This window comes from Miscanthus floridulus, chromosome 1 (assembly GCF_019320115.1).
Source record: "Miscanthus floridulus cultivar M001 chromosome 1, ASM1932011v1, whole genome shotgun sequence".
Taxonomy (NCBI): Eukaryota; Viridiplantae; Streptophyta; class Magnoliopsida; order Poales; family Poaceae; genus Miscanthus; species Miscanthus floridulus.
Genome location: NC_089580.1, coordinates 15,999,412 through 16,019,374, shown reverse-complemented (window position 1 = coordinate 16,019,374; position 19,963 = coordinate 15,999,412). Strand labels below are relative to the sequence as shown.

General features: G+C 48.5%; 1 protein-coding gene across 1 annotated transcript; it reads right to left on the bottom strand.

Moving 5' to 3' along the window:
- Nucleotides 1-4,868, bottom strand: LOC136549863 (putative linoleate 9S-lipoxygenase 3). Its single transcript, XM_066541313.1, has 7 exons — nucleotides 4,579-4,868; nucleotides 3,733-4,025; nucleotides 2,467-2,704; nucleotides 2,027-2,362; nucleotides 1,846-1,931; nucleotides 1,308-1,723; nucleotides 1-1,202 (listed from the first exon to the last, which is right to left on the bottom strand). Exons 1-7 carry the CDS (start codon nucleotides 4,766-4,768, stop codon nucleotides 167-169), a joined length of 2,595 nt encoding a protein of 864 aa, XP_066397410.1. The 5' UTR covers nucleotides 4,769-4,868; the 3' UTR covers nucleotides 1-166.
- Between the last annotated feature and the right edge of the window lie 15,095 nt (nucleotides 4,869-19,963).

Here is a 19,963-nt window from a genome sequence, read left to right as displayed (position 1 = left end):
TAGTACTCTAAGAATCTTCAAACAGGGAGGCCAATGCTTAGCACACAAACACTAGTCTCTACACACGTGGTCTCGTGCCGCTCCGCTCGTATACACGACTGCTTATTAGCTTATTCATGTACCAGCTCGTACGTAGCACTCCTAGTAGCCTGGTGGTACCAATCGCTCAGATGGAGATGCTGTTGGGAATGCCCTTGGCGGTGAGCCCGGCGGCGGCGCCACTGTGGTCAGAGGTGTTGGGGTACAGCAGCATGTAGGGGAACTCGGCGGGCCCGTTCCTGTTCTTCAGCTGTGTGTCACGGTTCTCGCCCACCACGTTGCCCTCGATCTCGACCAGCGCGTCGCTGAACCGCTTGAACGCCGCCTGCGCCCGGGCGTCGGAGGTCCACTCGGGGGTGTCGCGCTGCCCGAGGTACACCTCGTCGGAGGAGTGCTTGGAGAGGACCTCGATGAGCGAGATGCCGATGATGGTCTGGATCTGGCTCGTGATGGTGTGGATGAAGCCGCGCTCCGGGTCGCGCTCCAGCTCCTCGTACTCCTTGCTGCCCGGCTCCGGCATCCGGCGCCGGCTCACGGTGGGGCGGTTCGGGAGGTACCCCGCGTACGGGTACTGGCCGAAGTTCACGGCGGCGTGCAGCGCCGACGCGATCCAGATGATGGTGGTGCAGGCGCTGGCGAGCTCCGACACGGCCTGCATCTCGGGCCACCAGGGCGCGTCCTTGAGGTCGCCGTGCCCGACCTCGCGCACCTCCTTCCACCATGCCTGCAGCTCCGCGTCGCCCCGCAGCGCGCCGTCGTCGGGGTAGTAGATGGCCAGGTACTCGCCCACCCACTGCTCGATGGCGTGCCAGATCGCCAGCCCGTCGCTCGCGTACGGGTAGTCCTGGATCAGCAGCCGCACCTTGTAGGGGCTCGACGGGTCCGCCACCGCCACGCCCCGCTTGACGAGGTCGGCGGGGAGGCCCTGCTCCGTGAAGTTCCAGCTCTTGTACACCGCGGAGGACATGGCCAGCGCGTACTTGCCCGGGAAGACGGTCATCTCGAAGATGCCGCCGCCGTTGATGAGCGTCTGCCGCGCCAGCGCGTTGATGGTCATGGTGTCGCGGAAGTGCGGGTGCAGGAGCTTGTGCACCGGGTGCGTCACGCTCAGCTGCCGGTTCGTCGCGATCACGAACGGCTCCATCACCGCGTGCGTGTTCAGCCTGCACGAGATCACCGGCGGTTGATTAGGAAAACGAATGCATTTGGATCGCGGCAACGACTCGATCAATGGTGATTAGAGAATGAATGCACATGGATGATTATACCAGTGGCTGATCAGTTGGTGCCAGCCGGAGTCGTTGACGGCGACATAGGCCTTGGCGAGCTGCCACACCCAGGCCTCGACGCCTGCGGACGCCGGCGTGTAGACCTTGCTCTTGGCCTTGGTGAGGCCTCCGTCGATGTACGCCTCGCTAAGCTCGATGGCGAGCGGAGCTAGCCTGCCGTCGCCGCGCAGGAAGAAGAGCGTCCTGGTGGCGTAGATGAAGTTGCCCTCCAGGTTGTTGACGTCGATCAGGAACGGCATGAGCCGGTCGTGGTGGTCCAGGATGTAGAGCCTGTTGCCGTCCAGCGCCTGCTGCACCGTGAGGCCCTCCAGGTTCTTCTCGATGTGCTCCGCCGTGATCGTGCTGGTGTGGTCGCCGTACTTGCTGGGGTCGAGCGTGCTCTTCGGCGGGAACTCCTGTAATCGTGTTCGATCGTCAGGCGTGCACATTTCATTTCGTGTCGTTTTCGACCTACTTGTGTCTTGTGAAGCCACCATTAATTAACAGTTACACTTTTTGCACAGAGTGAGTGACTCACCGTGAGGCGCGTGATCACCATCGGGTTGACGCCGGCGAGCACCTCCCGCGCGAACTCCTCGTCGGTCCTCCACGCGTTCTTGTCCTCTGTTCCGCACAACGTGCGCAAACAGTCAGTCAGCTAGCTTATCGATCGATCAACTTAGGAGTATCACTGTATGAGCACATGCAGACAGCCGTGCCTTTGATGATCTCCGGGATGGGGAGCTTGAGCAGGTAGTCGCCGCCGGCGGGGAGGAGGTCCTTGACGAGCTGGAGCGGGAAGAGCTTGCGCATGTCCTCCAGCGCCTGGATCTTGGGCAGCTTGATCCCGCCCTCGTACAGGTTGATGATGTCCTGGAAGGAGTCGAACTCGCCGGGGCTGGTGTCCACGTAGGTGCGCACCGCCGGGATGATCCCCTGCGTGATCGCCTTGATGGAGTAGCCCAGGAAGTCGGACATCTTGAGGTGGCCGAACCGCTCGTCCCGTGGCACGTAGATCTGCTCCACCAGCGACAGCCGGCTCTCCGAGTTGGGGTCTGCGGGTCAAGTCAACGTCATCCAGGCCAGTCAGTCAACTCTCCTGCAGCAAATGCAAATGCAAATGTTTCGTCCGAGATCGAGGCCCACGGCGAGCACGCACCGGTGTTGGTGGGCTTGCGGCCCGTGCGGCAGCGGCGCGGGTAGGGCTGGTCGGCGGAGCCGCCGAGGATGGGGCGCGGGTTGCCGCCGTCAGGCTCGCCGAGGTCGTTGTAGACGTCGTAGCGGTACACGCGGTCGTGCTCCTGGTAGGGGCCCTGCTGGTCGCCGCCGCGGAGGTTGCGGAGCTCGTCGTCGCGGTAGGGCTTCAGCGCCGCCGGCATCTGGCTCGGCAGGTACGTCTGCGACGGCGTTTTTCCGGCACACAAAAGACAAAAAGATCAACATGTTGACTGACTGACTGACGGACGTTTAGAAAACATAACCCAGGTTGATTGATCAAAACTCTACAGTACAGGTCTACAGTACTCTCTTATATCTTATAAAGATATAAGGACACATGTTAACCGCTGATTTGCTTGACCGACCATCACGGTCATCAGTCATCTCGAAAGTAAACTTGAGTGGATATGGATTGGCATCAATCTTTACTTTAACCTTTTCTTTAAAGTTAATTATTATCTCGGGCGGGGCGATGGCCGGGATAATAATTATTAACCTGGTTTTCTTTAAAGTAAGGGCGCGTTCGGCTGGTTGGCGGCCGGCTGTGGCGGGCCAGCGCACTCACACTGATACTCATATGAACAGTGTTTACAGATATAATAATATTGTTTTTTTTACGACAATAATAAGCTGGAACAGTTTTTTTATTTACGTGGTGAACTCACATGCCTCGCGCTCAGCGACCGTCAAAAGATTTCAGAAGATCATTCTAGCATTAGATTCTTCACCTACCGTTGCAGTTGCACTAGTACCACCTGGGCCATGTTTAGATTGCAAAAAATTACAACCTGATGGATAGTAGCGCTTTCGTTTTATTTGGTAAATATTGTCCAATCGTGGACCAACTAAGCTCAAAAGATTCATCTCGTGATTTTCAACTAAACTATGTAATTAGTTATTTTTTTTACCTATATTTAATGCTCCATGCAAACGGCTAAAAATTAATGTGATGGAGAGAGAGTGAAAAAACTTGGAATTTGGAGGTGATGTAAACAAGGCAGTTTTCTTCACCATACCCATGTCCTTTTCCGACCTACTGTACTGTACGCCAGTCGACGACATGGCGGCTACATTTTCTTAAAGCAACTACTAGTAGAAAGAAATGTATACTAGGAAAAGTGATAAAATAAATATGAAACGATTGAGAAGAAAGACTTGAACAGCAGATGCGGCCGCCAGGAGAGTCAATGGCGTCGCGGTGACTTACATCGTTGGAGAAGAAGACGCGGTTGTAGCGGTACTTGCCCACGGGGTAGACCCATGAGTTCGCGACGAAGGTGACGGCGCCGCGGCCGGTGACGTCGTCGAGGGTTATGGTCTTGAGGAAGAACTCGGCGGTGTGGTGGTTCTTGACGATGACCGCCCCCGGCACGCCCAGCTTCTCCACCTCCCAGTCGAACGTCACGCCGAACTTGGACTCGCCGGTGGTCAGCGACGGCAGGCTCGTCAGCCACTGCTCCAGGTTCGCCTCCGCGCCGACCCGCCCGCGGTTGCCGTTGTCTGGGCAGAGCAAAAGCACGCGCGGTGGCGGCCCATGTGGGCGATGTGATGAGTCGATCGATATGGTTCGTATACGCGTCGGGCATGCACGCGCGCGCGCGCGGCGAGATACATGGTGCATAGTATACGAGCAGTAAATTATTGATAAAGAATCTAGATCAAAGTAGAAATCGTTTCTGAATCTCTTGTTACTGAGTTCTTTTTCACTTTGTCACCAGCTAGCTAGCCAGCATCTGGTGCTCTGCACCCAAGCTATAGCTTTGCTGTCTTTTTCTCGGTGTTCCTCGCTCGATTCTTTTGTTCTTTCCATGTTCCCTCAAAAAAGATGACCGAGGGCCGAGGCAAGGTAGCCGAAGCAGGATGGCCGCCCAAACAGTACGCTTGGTGCTTGCTTGCTTTTTATGTGCGGGGAAAATGCATGCGCAAAAGGTAAAAGTAACCGCGAAACTTCGATCGAGAGCTAGCTAGCTTAAGAGATTGGTCAAGGGAAGGGAGAGATCAGAGAGGTGGCATCGCCCGTCGCCGGCGCCGGCGGGCGGTACTCAATACTCACTGGCGTCGACGAGGGTGGAGCTGATGAGCTGGCAGGTGACCCCCTTGCCGAGGAACTCGCTGATGCTGTCGATGACGGTGGCGCCGAAGTCGTTGAGGTCGAGCACGTTCTTGCGCATGAGCACCACCGTGCCCTTGAGCCGCGCCTGCTTGTTCTCCCCCGTCAGCCCATGGATGATCCCGCTCAGCATCTTCACCAATCACCACCCGCTCCAACTAGCTGCTCCCTGCTGCCGGCTGCCGCGCGCCTTGTGCTTTTGCAGTGGTGTTGGCTGCTGTGTGTGTGAGGCCGAGGCCGAGCCGGGGGATTTATAGCGAGCGAGGATGCGAGAGCTGGAACGGGGCGCGACGCGAGCACAGTGCACCGATCGACTACGGCTGCGTGACGTGCCCGTGCGCGTCTGGCGCTGCAACTGGTGGGTGGCAGTGTGCTACCGTGTGTGTTGGAGCGTAATTAATGCGGTTTGATTATTGGGCCAGAGGGACGTGAATGGCGAATGGTGCAGGATGCGCCTGCGTGTACCCCTGCGCCGTCGGCCGCTTCCGCTCGTCGCTTCGTCCCGCCGCGTAGCACGTAGCAACGCCCGCCGCCGCGGCTCATCACCTGTTCGCTATCGCACGCTTATCGGTTATAATGTAATGTTTTTTTTCTTACAGTAATATAGTGTTTTTTTCAGTAAAATAGCACCAGTCGACTTATAAGCCACATAAACGGTGAAACGAACAGGTAATTGGCTGGCCGTACGTATCGGGCCACCGACCCCGACGGCGACGTGCCAGCACCGACTCGTGTTGCGCGGGTCATCATAGTACAAAATTACGAACGACTACGATCGGTGTTGACCGTTCGCGAGACCAGCTCGCACGCGCGGACGCGGCCGGTAGGCGGCAGCGGCAGGCCCCGTGTGTGTGCGTGCGGCGCGCGGGCCGCGAGATCGGCAAAAGGCGCGGCCGCTCTCCCTCCCACGCGCCGGTTGAGGCACGCCGAGCGCGCGACGCTCGCGTGCCGGTGCCACTGGTAATTCGACCTTCGGCCCGTGAAGTTGTGACTTTGCGAGCGTCGGTTCGACGAAGCAGGGACAGAGCAAGCCGCGGGGTCCACTCGACAGAGAATAAGAGTATCGGGAAAACCTGCTAAGAGTAACCCAGCACTGCTACTATTTTGCCTCCTATTTTCAGAAGACCCGTTTTGATCAGATATTCTCTGAGAACTACCTAAAACAGTCCTCTTATTTTATTTTCTGACAAATGCATGTTACCCCTCGATGATCTTTATTTAGCATCTACAATTTTACCAACAAATATAGTATTTGCATAATTTAAACCAACATAGAGTTAACATAATATTACAACATAATATAAATTTATCTTTTGAAAGTCAAGATTTAAATGTCAAATTGTCCACATCAACAAGAGGAACTAAACCTATATGCATGTCAAATACAACCACCCACGACACACCATGACCTATCCAGAAATGCTCCATCAAATCATCCCGAAGCCTCTCAAGCATCGTTCGATCTTCAATCTCATTATGCATACGCAAGAACTCACTCAACAGAAATGGATCATGTCACTGATACTCCTCCATCACTATCTTGATCATAGTCAAAGTCTTCCTCCTCGCCCACTGCTCATTTTCTGTGAACATGTTGTGCAAGATTACAACAACAGTCATGATGTACCAAATGGTGTCCTTGTCCCAAGTCATACAAGGTCCTGCTACCATGGCAAACCTAGATTGAAGAACTCCAGATGCTCTCTCGACATCCTTCCTCGCAACTCTTGTGCTCGTGTGAAGCGAATTTTCCTGTTGCCTTGTGGGTTCCGATAGCTCTTCACAAAAGTAGCCCAAAAAAGATAAATGTCATCAGCTAGGTAGTATCCCATAGTGTATTTGTTGCAATTCACAGTATACTTAATGGATGGAGAAGGCGGAATAGCCAAATTGATTTTGGTTCAAGTTTTGATTAGTCCTTCAACTCTCAAAATGGCCAAAACTATTCCCTCAACTTTTGATTTTGGTTCAATTTCGTCCTTATGCTGATATGGCGCTCCATGTTGGCAGTTCCAGTCAGCAAAGCCTAGTGGTGACCATAGTTTTGGATAGCCTGACAGCCATTGTAACACCCTCGGTGTTACCGCTTAAACAACTTGCTAAACTATGTCATGAGCATCATGTTTATGTGTTAATGCACGTGATAAAGTGTGTAGATCAATTTCTGTAACTCAAAACGATCAACAAAAATGCTAAACGAAAGTTGATTCATTAGTCATGTTATATCACTTAGGGTTTAAAATCAAATTTTAATAAGCAAAAATACTATAGAACATGTATGTGACACTTAAATAAAGTTGGAAGTACAAACTTGGTAGATGACAATGCAACTTTAACTTTTCGAAAATAGATGTTGTTAACTAGTGTTTTGGGAGCTCTAAAATCAAACTTGACGTTAAGATAAGCACTTTTTGTTAAGTCGGCAAACACTTGAATTTATGTTTAAAGTACCATTTTGGCGAATTATATTGAGCAAAATAGTTAAATAGTGCTTAAATATCTTACTCCTATGGGTTGGTATAAAGTATGGACTATTGCGTGAAGTAGGTGTTGGTTAAGGTTAATAAAGTTTAGACCTTTTAAAAATCATGACAAGAGTGCTAGTGGTTGCTAGTTCTAACCAAGCCTTTAAATTTTCTAAGTCTGAAATGGCCATAGACAATGCCATTTTGGCATTTGAATTCTGACAAAAATGGTTAAGCACTAAAATCATGTTCTTGTATCATTGGTTGCTTCTAACTTAGCACTTGGGTGAGGTGTAGGTCGTAGTTGAGTTGGATGTCAACTTGAACCCTTAAAAATTTCCCAAAACTCCTTAGAACGTGCGGTGAATCACGTTCCAGTGCCATGTTCGTGAATTAGAGTTCGGCGTGACGAGCCCATGCTGGCATGCAGCCATCTCCTCCTTGAGTTGCTCCTTGACCTTGGTGATTGCTTCGCCTAGTAGTTGATACTACTGGCTTTAGGTTAGGCAAATTAGTTGAACTGCATCCAGAGTCATTAGCGGTCCTTTGACGCTTTAAAGAGCGTGTTCGTCACCGTTTTGGCAATTGGTGGCCGCGGTCACCATGCGCGCATGCGCTTTGGGTGTCGGGCTCGTGCCGTGGCCAAAGCGGCAGTCATGGGCCGATCTCGGCTGGTTGCAGCTAGTCTTGTTGCTGCATGTGCGCCGTCTCGTTTGGCTGGCCGCCTGGGGGCGGTCATTGCTGTGGGTGGTGCCGGCGCGCTGCTGGCCGTCGGTCCGCGCCGTGGTTGCGGCTGCAGTGCGTGGTTGATGTGGGGCTCGCTCTGCCCCTCGTTCTACCTATCATGCAGTCCATGTGTTGGAGCCCTGTCGCCGTGTCGAACTAGTGGCTCGACCACAGAAGCGATGGGACGCTCCCCTGCCCTGCCTTGTCCCGCTAGCTACCATGGAGAGCCTAACTCGGGTTTGGTCACTCTGAGTTAAGCGTGTTGTGCCAATGCCTCCTATTCGCCAGTCGCGTGCACGTGCTCGTGTCGTAGCAGGAGATCTGAGTTGGCCGTCTTAAGCCGTCCGCCCGCATGTGGGTGCTTCTCCATGATATGGCACGACTAGAGCTTGTCTAGCCGCCCTTCAATCTGCTTAAGCTCTGGTCCTCTGTGACTCGATTCTTTGTGCTAGTAGGTGGCTCTAGAAGCCCACTAAGCGCTCCATCTTTGCCATCCCCGACCAAGGGCTATCGACGGCCAATTGAGCATTTTGCCGTCGTGGGCCATAGTCGTCGCCGTGACTGGGAACTAGGAAGAGAGGAGAATTGGAGTGATAGAAGTTTGATTATTTGAGACCATAAACTCGCATTGACCCCCTCCACTTGGTGCTCATGCTATTTTGTCTAGGAGGCCCACCATCAGTGTGGTGACACGCCGGTGCCACACTCGACACGCTGAAAGGTCCTAATGGCTAGAGGGGGGTGAATAGCCTAATAAAAATTTCTACAACAACACTTAACCAAATGGTTAGACAATTATGAGGCGAAGCGAGTGTTGCGCTAGCCTACTCAAAATACAAGCCACCTACCATAATTCTAGTTTAGATAGTGTCAATTCACACAAGAGCAATGACACTACCCTATGTTAGTGTGCTCTCAAAGGCTAACTAAAGAGCCACACCAACCAAGCATGCAAGCTCTCACAACTAGCTACACTAAAGAGCTTGTCAACTAGTTTGCGGTAAAGTAATGAGAGTGATCAAGAGAGTTATACCGCCATGTAGATGAATGAACCAATCAATCACGAAGATGAATAATAATGATGACCAATCACCTCGGAATCAATGATGAACACAATGATTTTTTACCGAGGTTCACTTGCTTGCCGGCAAGCTAGTCCTCGTTGTGGTGATTCACTCACTTGGAGGTTCACGCGCTAATTAGCTTCACACGCCAAACCCTCAATAGGGTGCCGCACAACCAATACAAGATGAGGATCACACAAGCCACGAGCAATCCACTAGAGTACCTTTTGGCGCTCCGCCGGGGAAAGGTCAAGAACCCCTCACAATCACCACGATCGGAGCTGGAGACAATCACCACCTTCGCTCGACGATCCTCGCTGCTCCAAGCCATCTAGGTGGCGGCAACCACCAAGAGTAACAAGTGAAATCCGCAGCGAAACACGATCACTAAGTGCCTCTAGATGCAATCACTCAAGCAATGCACTTGGATCACTCCCAATCTCACTATGATGATGAATATATGATGTAGATGAGTGGGAGGGCTTTGGCTTAGCTCACAAGGTTGCTATGTCAATGAAAATGTCCAAAGATATGAGCCATAGCCGGCCATGGGGCTTAAATAGAAGCCCCCACGAAATAGAGCCGTTGTACCCCTTCACTGGGTACTCTGCGCTCTGACCGGACGCTCCGGTCCACTTGACCGGACCCTAGGCTCAGCGTCTGGTCCACAGATGGACGCCACGTGTCATCGCCTTCAAACGCTGTTCGTCAGATTCCAACGGCTATGACGCTGACCGGACGCTCCGGTTAAAACTGACCGGACGCTGGAACCTCAGCGTCCGGTCGAGTACAGTAAGGGTCGAAACCTGGTTTTCCTCGACCGGACGCTGGAACCTCAGCGTCCGGTCGAGTACAGTAAAGGTCGAAACCTGGTTTTCCTCGACCGGACATAGCCAGCATCCGGTGGTAAACCCTAGCTACTGTACCGACAGTCAACGTGACCGGACGCAGGCAGTCAGCGTCCGGTGCTTCTGGATTCAGCGTCCGGTCACTGGACCGATGCTGGCATCAGCTCTGTTCTCACTTCTATCCTCTCCACCCTTTCTCTAATATGCCAACCACCAAAAATTTGCATCCGGTGCAATAGAAAATAGGCATTTCATTTTCCCAAAAGCGCCAAATCCCACCGAGCTTGCGAACACCTTGTGCACATGTGTTAGCATATTTTCACAAATATTATCAAGGGTGTTAGCACTCCACTAGATCCTAAATGCATATGCAATGAGTTAGAGCATCTAGTGGCACTTTGATAACCGCATTCCGATATGAGTTTCACCCCTCTTAATAGTACGGCTATCAAACCTAAATGTGATCACACTCTCTAAGTGTCTTGATCACCAAGACAAAATAGCTCCTATGGTTTATACCTTTGCCTTGAGCCTTTTGTTTTTCTCTTTCTTCATTTCAAGTTTAAGCCCTTGATCATTGCCATGCCATCACCATTGTCATGCTATGATCTTCATTAGCTTCTTCTACTTGAAGTGTGCTACCTATGTCATGATCACTTGATAAACTAGGTTAGCACTTAGGGTTTCATCAATTCACCAAAACCAAACTAGAGCTTTCACACGCCACCGTGAGGTGTGGGCGCACATGGCCAGCGCTGTGGGGGCCATCTCTGGCTTAACCATCACATCGATCATGTTTGTTGTAAGCTGCTGATGCTCAATCACCGCCCTTTTAGTCCGTTAGTGGCTCTAGCTCACTAGAATGCTCTGCCGCCGTGGTGGTTGGTCCGCCACTATGAGCAGCGCGATAGAAGTCATCGTTAGGCTCGTAACCATCACCTAGGAATGCGTGCTTAGTGGTAGGTAGAGGCTAGCTCCTTTATCCCCGTCATAGCGAGCTTCGTGTGCTCAGCGCAGCCGCCCATGCCACTGGTCGCCATGCCGGTGAACACAGGGTAGAGCAGGGGTCTCCCCATGGTGAAGGCGACATTTTCCAGGGTCCTTAGTGCAAAGCTCTTCTCTGGTGTAATAGTGTTCTGTAACATCACGCGATATTCTCTGAAGCTGGGGGTTCTTCTACAAATGTGCGGGTGCACGCGTGGGTTTCCCATCGCGGGCCACTTGTTGGGCTGGCCTGCTATGCGCACGACCATTTCCGCATGAGCCGCCTGGGCTGTTGGACTGAATCGGTTGCCGCTGACCCTTTTTTATTTCTAAAGCATTTTCTAATTTAGCTTATAAGGTAAATTTGTAAATTCAATATAAATTATGTAGTTAACCATAAATTGTGAAACCAATTTTGTCAGGTTCCTAAAATTATGATCTATCTGCTAGTATATTTTGTTCACAAAGTTTTATAATATTCTTAGGAGCTATATAATTAATTTGAGATACTTAATATAGAACTTGTAGGAATTGTTGTGATAAATTGGTGATAGTGTTGGCTCTGAAACTTTCATGGTAAATCCCTAACATTATTAGGTGCTCACTATAATTTTTGTAGCTCCATAATAATTAGTTTGCTAAGGTAGCTAAATGAGCCCTAGTTCAAAAATATATATTTAATCAATTAAATGCCAAAACACCTTGGGATTTTAGAACTAAAACATTTTTCTGGAGACAAAGCCTTACTTGATGACATGGATACGTAGACCAGCATGTTAGTCAGTAAAGCTAACTTTTTAGCTTGTGGAGTGTAATCGTATATTTAAGAGTATATTTAAGAGTTGCGATTACCATTGATTAATTGCGTCCCTGCGTTGCATCCACATATTTCATTACAGGAGCGATGTTGGATCATGGAGTCAACCAAGGTAGCAGAAAAGATGGTGCCTTGATGATCGTGTCACCTTGATGGAATGCTAACTTTTGGTTATATCTTACCTAGGCAAGCCCCGGTGTATAACTCCTATTATTCTGCACTTTATTTATGCTTGTGTATTAAGTTTAAGGAGTTGAATAAAACCCACTTGCATACATATATCCTTATCCTATGAGTCTTACTAGTAGGATAGGATCGCTTAGATAGCTATGCTATAGGACTCCGATAGAAGTCAAGTGATTGCCTATCACTTGCGAGAGATAGAAAAGATATTATTGTTGTTATTATATTACTATCTCATGTAATATATATGAATGATAATTGGAGACTGGGTAGAATGGTACTATGGGTCTAGACTTGGCTAGGCATTCGAGCGAGGCTCGAATTGCACTTGTTCTGCCTATGTCCATTAAGGACCAGCCGTTGCATTGGATTCTAGTAAGGTCACAGACTTATTATTCTGAGCACATACTTGCTTATGGGGGCGGGAAGGCTCGTTGCTCTTTTGTCGTGGGTTTCGGCTCTTTTCGGACCGATTGATTGGAGGCGGGGATGGTGAAGGTCTAAGCACCACACTGAGTCTAGGACTCAGGTGTGGGGGCTTAGAGTCCAAGTTTGGACGGGGACTTGAACCCCTTGACAGGAGAGTGGTGGGTTGGCCCTGCTTGTGCCTAGAGTACAAGCGGGGCGTGTGTTTTGGGGTACCCAGCTAGGCTATATTGGTTCTTAAATCACCGTGTGATATGGTACGACTTGGCTACGATCTAGCACCATAGTAAGAATTAGAATATGAAAGATGGTAAAATGGTTCTGATTGCTTACCACCTGCTTGAAAGTAGCATAGGTGCTTACATAGAATGGTTAGTTAATAAACTAATGATGACTGCTAATAAAATTTAATATAAGGATGCATGTTAGTAATGCTCTTGTAGATGCAATAAATCCACAAGCCAGATAGCCTTGCATATCCTTGGAGTCTTTTCTTTCCTCCTGACGGGTAAGTCTTGCGGAGTACAATTGAGTACTCAGAGTTTGTTCTACCCTGTTGCAGGTGACAGGTGGATGTTAGAGCTGACACTTGTGTGCGGAAACCTCCTGGTGGGCTCAGTGAGGATTTTCTTAACATTGCAGACATAGAGTTTATTTGAAACTTTCACCCAAAATATTTTACAATAGAAAAACTTTTAACTTGTTATGATATATATAATGGATCATCATGTTAATGTTTAACTTATCATTAAATGATTTTATTTCCGCTAAAACTCTGATAACATGGTTATATTCTACAGTGATCTTGCACGGAAAGTGATGTAAGAAATGGCTAAAATGTTGTAAGCTTTATTCTCCCATTTAGGATCTTATTGAAAAATGTGGATTTTTTTGTTCTTCCATGGGGTGTGCTCGATAGAACTGTTTAAATTAGCTCACTCTTAGGATGTTTAGTGTTTAATAGAAGACAAGCACCTTTGAAAGTGAGTTATTTTAGACGGTTCTGCTACAGGTGGTATCAGAGCATAATGAGGAAATAAAGCTTCAAAACCCTTTTCTAAACTAAAAATTGGATAACCTATTTTTGCAGAAAGTTAGGGCATTTGCATACGAAGTATATAAGTAGCCCTATTGTTATTGTTAAGTATCTGGAATAGGTTTAACTAGGTTTTCTTCGGTGGACTGACTCTCGTGTAGTATACGATCTTCAAGTTAGTCGTGCTAGTACTGCCTTAGTCATCGTGACCGTATGGCTGGTAGATGCGCCCTTCATAGATGTCACGCGCATCGTATTGTGCACGACTAACTTGTCCCTATTCAGGAGTTACTGCTAACTATGGCTTCGTGCTCTGCATTCGCCTATGGTTCATGCCTACCGTGACCCACGTCTCCCCGTACTCTTTTCTACGCTCTTGTCGGACCCTTTCTCTATAGTCGTACTAGTCAGTAATGGCCTTAGACATCGCTCGCCTCGAACGCATGAAAAATTCAGTCGATTCATTTGTAGTGATCCCGCACAAGAATCTTGATGGACCACGCTAGGACCACTGACCACTCTGCCATTATAAGCAAGGCCTGGTGTAGCCATTGGTACCACCACCTGGTGCACTCCCGCTCACCTAACTTTTCCTTTTGAGCAAGCTTTTCACTCAAACATTTCTTGCAACCACCCACTAGGAATGGCAGGAGCCTGGGTTAGTAGTTATTGCCTGAACACCGAGGGTTTTCCCAAAATCTTGTATGCCACCCTACAAAAGCTCAGAGTCAAAGATCGTCCTAAGTATGAGGGCCGTGAGTATGAAAAGCATGGCACTGAGCGGTGTGAAGTTACCATCTACATTGGGAAGAGTGAGGAGTTCCCCGACGTCACTAAGGCCTAGAATGTGACCATAACCGGGTTTCACTTCATTGACACCTACCAAGTTGTGGCCCACAAAGCCTTGTAGTACCTTTGCTAGATCTATGAAGAGCCTATTGCTCGTACCCCCATGAGGTTCTTTCCACCTTTGGAAAAGAATCAATGGGCATGGAGGGCTCGTATGGAGGCTTTGCAAGGGCAGAATGCATAAGAAGATAGTCCAACCATGGTACACTTGACCTCGTACCTGCTTGCTCTGGATGAGCAGTATGACCAGCAAGCCTCAGAGCTAAGGAAGTGCCTCCGGCAAGCTAAGGAAGCCAAGATCTTCTCTAGGATGCTCTAGGTGTAGCTTGCTGAAGCGCATGCCAATGCGGCAGCTGCAGAGAGTCGAGAGACTGCCATGTCAGAAGCCCTAAAGGAGGCTAAAGATCGGCATGCCCATCCGTTGGGAGAGGTCTACCTTGTCACTAGGGCCAAGCAGAGGACGCTGGCTGCTGAAAGGCAGGATCCCTTGATCATGGAGGGAATCCCTGTCCACCCACCGAAAAGAAGGAGAACCGGTGTTGTAGTGTCGCCAGCACCTCCACCCTCAGAAGTGTCAGAAGTAGAACCATTGCTTCCCCTCACTCAGCCACTGCCTAGAGTGGAGGCAGATTCATAGCCAGGGCGGTAGAAGAATCCACCGAGCCTAGCAATGGAGATGCGTGGTCCGACAAAGTAGATTAGTTGCATTAGGATGATGTACCCTTAGTTTGTAGTGTCTTTCATCACTGTCCTCTAGTATTGTAATCTTTCTGTTGTACTTTGTCCGTAGTTGTTGAGGTCGTCTGATCGTAGGGAAGGTGAACGATGTGTCGAGAATGGGAGAGTGAGTACCTGTATGTTGTACCAGCATAAGGACATTCATAATATGCATTTCATTTATTTCGCTGTGTTTATTGCGTCCATCTATCCTTAGGTCTCGTTAGACGTACTTAGGATTTTCAAGGGTGATGTTAAGTGGGTTACAAGAGAGCCACCATTTAGATGCCAGTAGATTAGCCATGATGGGATAACGTAGGACACTGTATCGACTAATTATGGATGTCCCAGCAGAACACTTGAATCTTTTTAAATTAAATCCATTGTTGGATTTGAATTCCTTGTCCCTTGCTGTGAAAGGAACCTTGCTGTCTGAATCTTCCTTTGCAATACTCCTTTATTTCTATGGTCTATGACCCCACTATTTTTCACTGTGTAAGTTGGTAAAGTGGCCTAGTTAATAGCTTATGGTGCCACGACGAAACCGAGGCCCCCTATGGAACAACTGCCACAGAGTGACGCTGCTTGGCACGCGCTGGTATCGAGGTTGTTGACCAGTACCTTTGCCATGTTACACCACTGTACCACTCTTGCTATAAATTATTCTCCTTGGAAAATCTTTTGGTGTTCGAACAGGAAATCCACAACAGGTTGATGAAATAGTGCTCTCTCAAGGTAAACAAGAGAATGTGATTTTTGAGGAAGCACGTATGTCGTGATCTCAGTTCACACGAAAGACTAGCACTTAATGTGGTCAAAGCAGGGAAAGAAAAAGAAGAGCAGCATGAAAGAGTTAGTCTTGGGTAGTAGGGAGTGATTGGAAAAGTCTGAGTGGACGTCATGTCCAAAGCCCTATGTCCATCTCGACCACGCTATGCATGCTGGTCATTATTGCCTCGTGTCCTACAGACGTCGTCTGTGTTGGGCCCATTAGCACCCCATTCTCGCATGGCCGCAACATCATACCACACTAGTTGTCCTCATGTACTGTACGCTTCCCCTTTTTCTTAACATCCTATCGGATCTCGATCCTCGCTCTCATCCCCATACCGGACCCCCTCCCCTTCCTATTTTCCTCTTTTGGGGACATGGCCGCCCGCTCACCTACCTCGTCGAGCAAACCCCCCTCTCCTCTCTTTTTCCTCCCTCCACTCAAGCTCGCGTAGGGAGCGCACCATGGCTGACTTTATCCCCGTAGTGTGAACCGACCACTTGAAAGGTCCTAATAGCTAGAGGGGGGTGAATAGCCTATTAAAAGTTTCTACAACAATACTTAACAAACCGGTTAGACAATTGTGAGGCGAAGCTAGTGTTGCGCTAGCCTACTAAAATTGCAAGCCTCCTACCACAAATCTAGTTTCTATTGTTTCTATCCACATAATGGCTATGTCACTACACTAAGTTAGTGTGCTCTCAAGGGCTAACTAAACAGCCACACTAACCAAACTAACAAGCTCTCACAACTAGCTACACTAAAGAGCTTGACAACTAGTTTGCAGTAATCTAAAGAGAGAGTGAGATGGTTATACCGCCAAGTTGAGGAATGAACCAATCAATCACAACAATGAAAACTAATGAAGACCAATCACCTCAGAATCAAATATTGACACAATGATTTTTTACCGAGGTTCACTTGCTTGCCGGCAAGCTAGTCCTCGTTGTGGTGATTCACTCACTTGGAGGTTCATGCGCTAATTGGCATCACACGCCAAACCCTCAATAGGGTGCCACACAACCAACACAAGATGAGGATCACACAAGCCACAAGCAATTCACTAGAGTACCTTTTGGCTTTCCACCGAGGAAAGGTCAAGATCCCCTCACAATCACCATGATCGGAGCTAGAGACAATCACCAACCTCCGCTCGATGATCCTCGCTGCTCCAAGCCATCTAGGTGGTGGCAACCACTAAAAGTAACAAGCAAATCCCATAGCGAAACACAAACACCAAGTGCCTCTAGATGCAAACACTCAGGCAATGCACTTGGATTCACTCCCAATCTCACAAAGATGTTGAATCAATGATGGAGATGAGTGGGAGGGCTTTGGCTAAGCTCACAAGGTTACTATGTCAATGCAAATGGCCAAGAGTATGAGCTAGAGCCAGTAATAGGGCTTAAATAGAAGCCCCCATAAAATAGAGCCGTTGTCCCCCTTCACTGGGCACTGCTCGGGGTGACCGAACGCTCCGGTCATATCGACCGGACGTAGGACCCCAGCGTCTGGTCGCCCGATGCTTGCCACGTGTCATCGGCTTCAAACGTTGATCGCCCGATCTCAATGGTCATCAGTACATTTAAGTAGTGACCGGAGACACTGCTCAAAGTGACCGGACATAAGACCCCAGCGTCTGGTCGTTTCCAGTAAGGTTCCACTCACGATCGGACGCGTCCGGTCGGTCACGATCGGACGCAGCACCAACGTCCGATCAATTCTTTTCTTCTCTGTGCTGCCACATCAGCGGGACCAGACGCACGCACTCAGCGTCTGGTCACAAAGTGACCCAGCATCCGGTCGAAGACCAATGCCAGCGTCTTCATTGCTTCTATTGACCAGACGCGTCGGTCCAGTTGAAGCCAGCGTCCGGTCCACTTTGTGAAACCCTGTCTTTTCTGTACAGGGCGCTGGTGGCACTATTGGACTGTCCACACTCTACGAGCGGACACTCCGCTGGTGAAGATTCTTACCCTTGCTCAAATGTGCCAACCATCAAGTGTATCACCTTGTGCACATGTGTGTTAGCATATTTTCATAGACATTTTCAAGGGTGTTAGCACTCCACTAGATCCTAAATACATATGCAATGAGTTAGAGCATCTAGTGGCACTTTGATAACCGTATTTCGATACAAGTTTCATCCCTCTTAATAGTACGGCTATCGATCCTAAATGTGATCACACTCACTAAGTGTCTTGATCACCAAAACAAAATGGCTCCTACCACTTATGCCTTTGCCTTGAGCCTTTTGTTTTTCTCTTTCTTCTTTTCAAGTCCAAGCACTTGATCATCACCATGGCATCACCATCATCATGTCATGATCTTCATTTGCTTCACCACTTGGAATGTGCTACCTATCTCATAATCACTTTGATAAACTAGGTTAGCACTTAGGGTTTCATCAATTCACCAAAACCAAACTAGAGCTTTCAAGTGTCTCCTATCCATGTCGTCTCCACTTCCAGTGCACTACGCCCCACCTCCATTCACCACTATAAGATGCCCTTGGTCCTTGCTCTTTTTCTTTGTCCCCATCCCCTTGAATCCGAAGCAGAGCTATGAGATCCAGTCGTCATTCATGGGACTAGGTTCGTTAGTCAGAGGCGATTGTGTAATTTAAGAAGAAGAAAGGATCTAGTTTATGTCGAAGAAGATCAAGTCCACCTTCGGCTTGTTGGTCTTAGGATTCATGATGTTTGAGTTCTTAGTCTCCTATTTTTGGATCTGTTGGACATACGCCATGTTTTGGATAATCATTTTCTTGTTGTTACTCCATTGTTCTTGTCTATCTCGACTTCTGGATTAAGCCTTGGTTGTACTAGGTTGCTCTTAACCATGTAGCTCTAAATTCCTATGTGGTTTAGCGTTCGACGTCATGTAATCTTTCGTGTAATTTGAGATCTACAAAGTATAATCGTATTTCTCCCCTTTTGATTAGTGTTTCAAATCTTGAGACAAGATTTTGTTTATAGAGGGTAGGGCTATAACACCCTCGGTGTTACCGCTTAAACAACTTGCTAAACTATGTCATGAGCATCATGTTTATGTGTCAATGCATATGATAAAGTGTGCAGATCAATTTCCATAACTCAAAACAATCAACAAAAATGCTAAACAAAAGTTGATTCAATAGTCATGTTATATCACTTACGGTTTAAAATCAATTTTTAATAAGCAAAAATACTATAGAACATGTATGTGACACTTAAATAAAGTTGGAAGTACAAACATGGTAGATGACAATGCAACATTAACTTTTGGAAAATCGATGTTGTTAACTAGTGTTTTGGGAGCTCTAAAATCAAACTTGACATTAAGATAAGCTCTTTTTCGTTAAGTCGGCAACCACTTGAATTTATGTTTAAAGTACCATTTTGGCAAATTATATTGAGCAAAATAGTTAATAGTGCTTAAATATCTTGCTCCTACGGGTTGGTATAAAGTATGGACTATTGCATGAACTAGGTGTTGGTTAAGGTTAATAAAGTTTAGACCTTTTAAAAATTATGACAATAGTGCTAGTGGTTGCTAGTTCTAACCAAGCCTTTAAAATTTCTAAGTCTAAAATGGCCATAGGCAATGCCATTTTGGCATTTGATTTTCGACAAAAATGGTTAAGCACTAAAATCATGTTCTTGTATCATTGGCTGCTTCTAACTTAGCACTTGGGTGAGGTGTAGGTCATAGTTGAGTTGGATGTCAACTTGAATCCTTAAAAAATTCCCAAAACTCCTTAGAACGTGCGGTGAATCACGTTCCAATGCCTTGTTCATGAACTAGAGTTCGGCGTGACGAGCCCATGCTGGCATGCAGCCATCTCCTCCTTGAGTTGCTCCTTGACCTTGGTGATAGCTTCACCTAGTAGTTGATACTACTAGCTTTAGGTTAGGGAAATTAGTCGAACTACATCCGGAGTCGTTAGCGGTCCTTGTGATGCTTTAAAAAGTGTGTTCATCACCGTTTTGGCAATTGGCTTCCATTGCTATGGTCACCACGCGCGTAGGCACTATGGGTGTCGGGCTCGCACCATGGCTAGAGCGGTAGTCATGGGCCGGTCTTGGCTAGTTGCGGCTAGTCCCGTTGCTGCATGTGCGCCATCCCGTTTGGCTAGCCACCTAGGCGTGGTCGTTGCTGTGGGTGGTGTGGGTGCGCTGTTGGCCATCAGTACGTGCCATGGTTGTGGCTATAGTGCATGGTTGACATAGGGCTTGCTCCACCCCTCGTTCTACCTATCATGTAGTCCATGTGTTGGAGCCCTATCGCCATGTCGAACCGGTGGCTCGACCACAGTTTCGATTGGACGCTCCCCTGCCATGCCTTGTCCCGCTAGCTGCCATGGAGAGCCTGGCTTAGGTCTGGTCACTCCAAGTTAAGCGCGTCCACCAATGCCTCCTGTTCACTAGTCGCGTGCACGTGCTTGTGTCTCAGTAGGAGA

Bases quoted from the DNA above. Each gene is read 5' to 3' on its own strand.
- LOC136549863 (XM_066541313.1), bottom strand. From the start codon at position 4,768: ATGCTGAGCGGGATCATCCATGGGCTGACGGGGGAGAACAAGCAGGCG. The intron at 1,932-2,026 runs GCACGGCTGTCT...TGTGCGGAACAG, and splicing joins CATCCCGGAGATCATCAAAG to AGGACAAGAACGCGTGGAGG. The intron at 1,724-1,845 runs GTGAGTCACTCA...ACACGATTACAG, and splicing joins TGGTGATCACGCGCCTCACG to GAGTTCCCGCCGAAGAGCAC.